The 2,648-nt window shown below is 63.1% G+C and overlaps 1 protein-coding gene across 3 annotated transcripts in view; it reads right to left on the minus strand.

Annotated features, from left to right (window-relative positions):
* Nucleotides 1–6: 6 nt before the first annotated feature.
* Nucleotides 7–2,648, minus strand: part of LOC121660531 (DNA (cytosine-5)-methyltransferase 3A-like) — a 14,387-nt gene continuing 11,745 nt past the window's right edge. For 2 of the 3 annotated variants that reach the window (XM_042019902.1, XM_042019900.1), the window contains one exon: nucleotides 7–917. In XM_042019902.1, coding sequence (XP_041875836.1) covers nucleotides 255–917 — 663 coding nt within the window. In that variant the 3' untranslated portion in view covers nucleotides 7–254. The remainder of the gene's footprint in view (nucleotides 918–2,648) is intronic. The other variant, XM_042019901.1, reaches the window with a different exon arrangement.

The following is a 2,648-nucleotide window of genomic DNA, read 5'->3' on the forward strand; positions in this document are numbered from 1 at the left end:
CTGTGTCCCTCTTGTCCTGGGGAGCTAGCGCTGGGCCCGGCGCTACGGGGCGCCTGCACTACCTGGGCACCTCCTGATGTGGCCCAGAAATGCCCGGGACCCCTGGGACCCCCTGTGCTTAGCTGTGCCCCAGCTGGGTGCTGGGACTGACCCTCAGCGCAGCGCTGACCCCTCTGCCCTGCCTGCACCAGAGCCGGCACCTCCTGGGCACCGTGGCCCCATGGCCCCAGCACGGGCAGGGCTGCCGTGGGGAGTCACAGGTGCCAGGGAGGTGTCACAGGTGGGCAGGGATACGCTGGCACCAGGGGGCACCGAGCACAAGGACAGGCATCCCTGTTCCTGCTGTCAGGAAAGGTGATGATGGGGGCTGGGATGAGCATGCGGGCACAGCCCCCCACTCCGACCTGCTGCCCCCACCCCAAACCCCGCATGGCATGGAGGGGCTCAGCCCTTCCTCCTCCTCCTCCTCCTCCTCCTCCTCCTCCTGCGGCAGCACTGCCCAGCCCAGAGCCCCCGCAGAGGAGGACGGTGGGGCCGCGGGTCCCTGGGGGCTGGGCCCTGCAGCAGGGAGCCCCCAACGCTGATCTCTTACTTTTCTCTGTGGCCTCCAGGAGTTTCCTCCTCCCGCGTTTCTTCTGGGGGTCGGAAGGGGCCAGCTCACCCTCATCGGCTGGGGCGTCCAGGCCCTCCTTGGGGGTACAGCGGCCGTTCTCCAGCGCCCGGCCCGTCTCTCCGTCCGGCAGACTCTCCGTCTCGTCCTCCTCGGCCCGGCCGCCCTTGGGGCTCTCGGCGGCCTCCTCTGCGTCCCCCTCCACGTCCCCGTTGGGCAGCGGCTCGGCGGGACTGGCCTCCGGGCGGGGCGGGGGGCACTTGGGGACGGCCGCGATGTCTTTGGGGGTGTCACTGCTTTCCACCTGCTGAGAGGAGGGGAAGGAGCTGCGGTTGGTGCTGGCGGGGGGGACAGCAGCACATTGCGCTGGGAAGTCCAAGTCCCACCTCCTGCATCCCAGGTGTGGCAGCTGGTGCTGCCTGCCGAGGGGACCCTTGGGACCAGGACACGAGGGGACCCTTGGGACCAGGACACGGTGTCACAGCACCCTCAGGGCCAGGACACATGGATGTGACACCCTCATGACCAGGACACACTGCTGTGTGACCCTGAGGACCAGGACACTCCACCATGGCACTCTCAGGACCAGAACATACAGGTGTGTGACATCCTCGGGGACCAGGACACATTTCCATGACCTGCTCAGGGCCAGGACACGTGACAGCAACACCGTCAGACCACGACACAACAACACAGCACCCTCAGGACATGGACAGGGTGACAAGATACCTTTGGGACAACGACAAAATGCTGTGACATCCTCAGGACCGTAACAAAAGGTGACACACCACGAGGATCAGGACACAGCACCACAACGGCTGCAGGAGAATGACACTGGGCCATGACACCTCCAGAGCAGGGTGCCACAACACCCTGGGGAGCGGGACATGGTGTGGTGGTGCCATCCGGACCACAACACGCTGGGATGTGCCCCGGGTGCCCAGTCCCCTGTGGGCACTGCCCGTCCTGCCTGGCACGCCTGTGAGAGGACAGCAAGGGGACAGCAAGGGGGCCCTTGGTGTGGCCCATCCCCGCTGGCATGGGCACATGGGAGAGGGGCACGTGTAAGGGAGAGGCAGGGCCAGGCCCTGTGATAACCTCATGACACATACATGTGCAGGTGTGTGTGTGACAGGTGTGTGACAGGTGTGTGTGACAGAGGTGTGTGTGTGTGACAGGTGTGTGTGACAGGTGTGTGTGTGTGACAGGTGTGTCTGTGACAGGTGTGTGACAGGTGTGTGTGTGTGACAGGTGTGTGACAGGTGTGTGTGTGACAGGTGTGTGTGTGTGATAAGTGTGTGACAGGTGTGTGTGACAGGTGTGTGACAGGTGTGTCTGTGGCAGGTGTGTGTGTGTGTGACAGGTGTTTGTGTGTGACAGGTGTGGGTGTGACAGGTGTGGGTGTGACAGGTGTGTGACAGGTATGTGGGTGTGACAGGTGTGTGTGTGACAGGTGTGTCTGTGGCAGGTGTGTGACAGGTGTGTGTGTGACAAGTGTGTGACAGGTATGTGTGTGTGACAGGTGTGTGTGTGTGACAGGTGTGTGACAGGTGTGTGACAGGTATCTGTGACAAGTGTGTGACAGATGTGTGTGACAGGTGTGTGTGTGACAGGTGTGTGACAGGTGTGTATGTGTGTGACAGGTGTGTGTGTGACAGGTGTGTGTGTGTGTGACAGGTGTGTGACGTGTGTGTGTGTGACAGGTGTGTGTGTGTGTGACAGGTGTGTGTGTGACAGGTGTGTGACAGGTGTGTGACAGGTGTGACAGGCAGTACCAGCAGTGCAGGACACGTGTCGCTGTCCCCAGTGCTGGGCGCAGTGACAGGGCAGGGATAGAGCCCGAGTGTGGGCTCCGGGGTGGCTGTGCCAGCGCTCGCGTGTTCCAGCCCTGGCACGAGCCCTGGCACAAACAGTGCCGAGCGTGGGACACGGCCATAGGGTTGGGGCAGCATCGTGGCACCCTGCCATGCAGCCAGCCTGGGCAGCTCTATGGCACAGCTCGGCACAGCTCGGCACAGCTCAGCACAGCTCGGCACAG

Source organism: Corvus kubaryi, unplaced genomic scaffold, assembly GCF_017639235.1.
Source record: "Corvus kubaryi isolate FWS band 111438036 unplaced genomic scaffold, C.kubaryi_AGA036_p1.0 36451, whole genome shotgun sequence".
Lineage (NCBI taxonomy): Eukaryota > Metazoa > Chordata > Aves > Passeriformes > Corvidae > Corvus > Corvus kubaryi.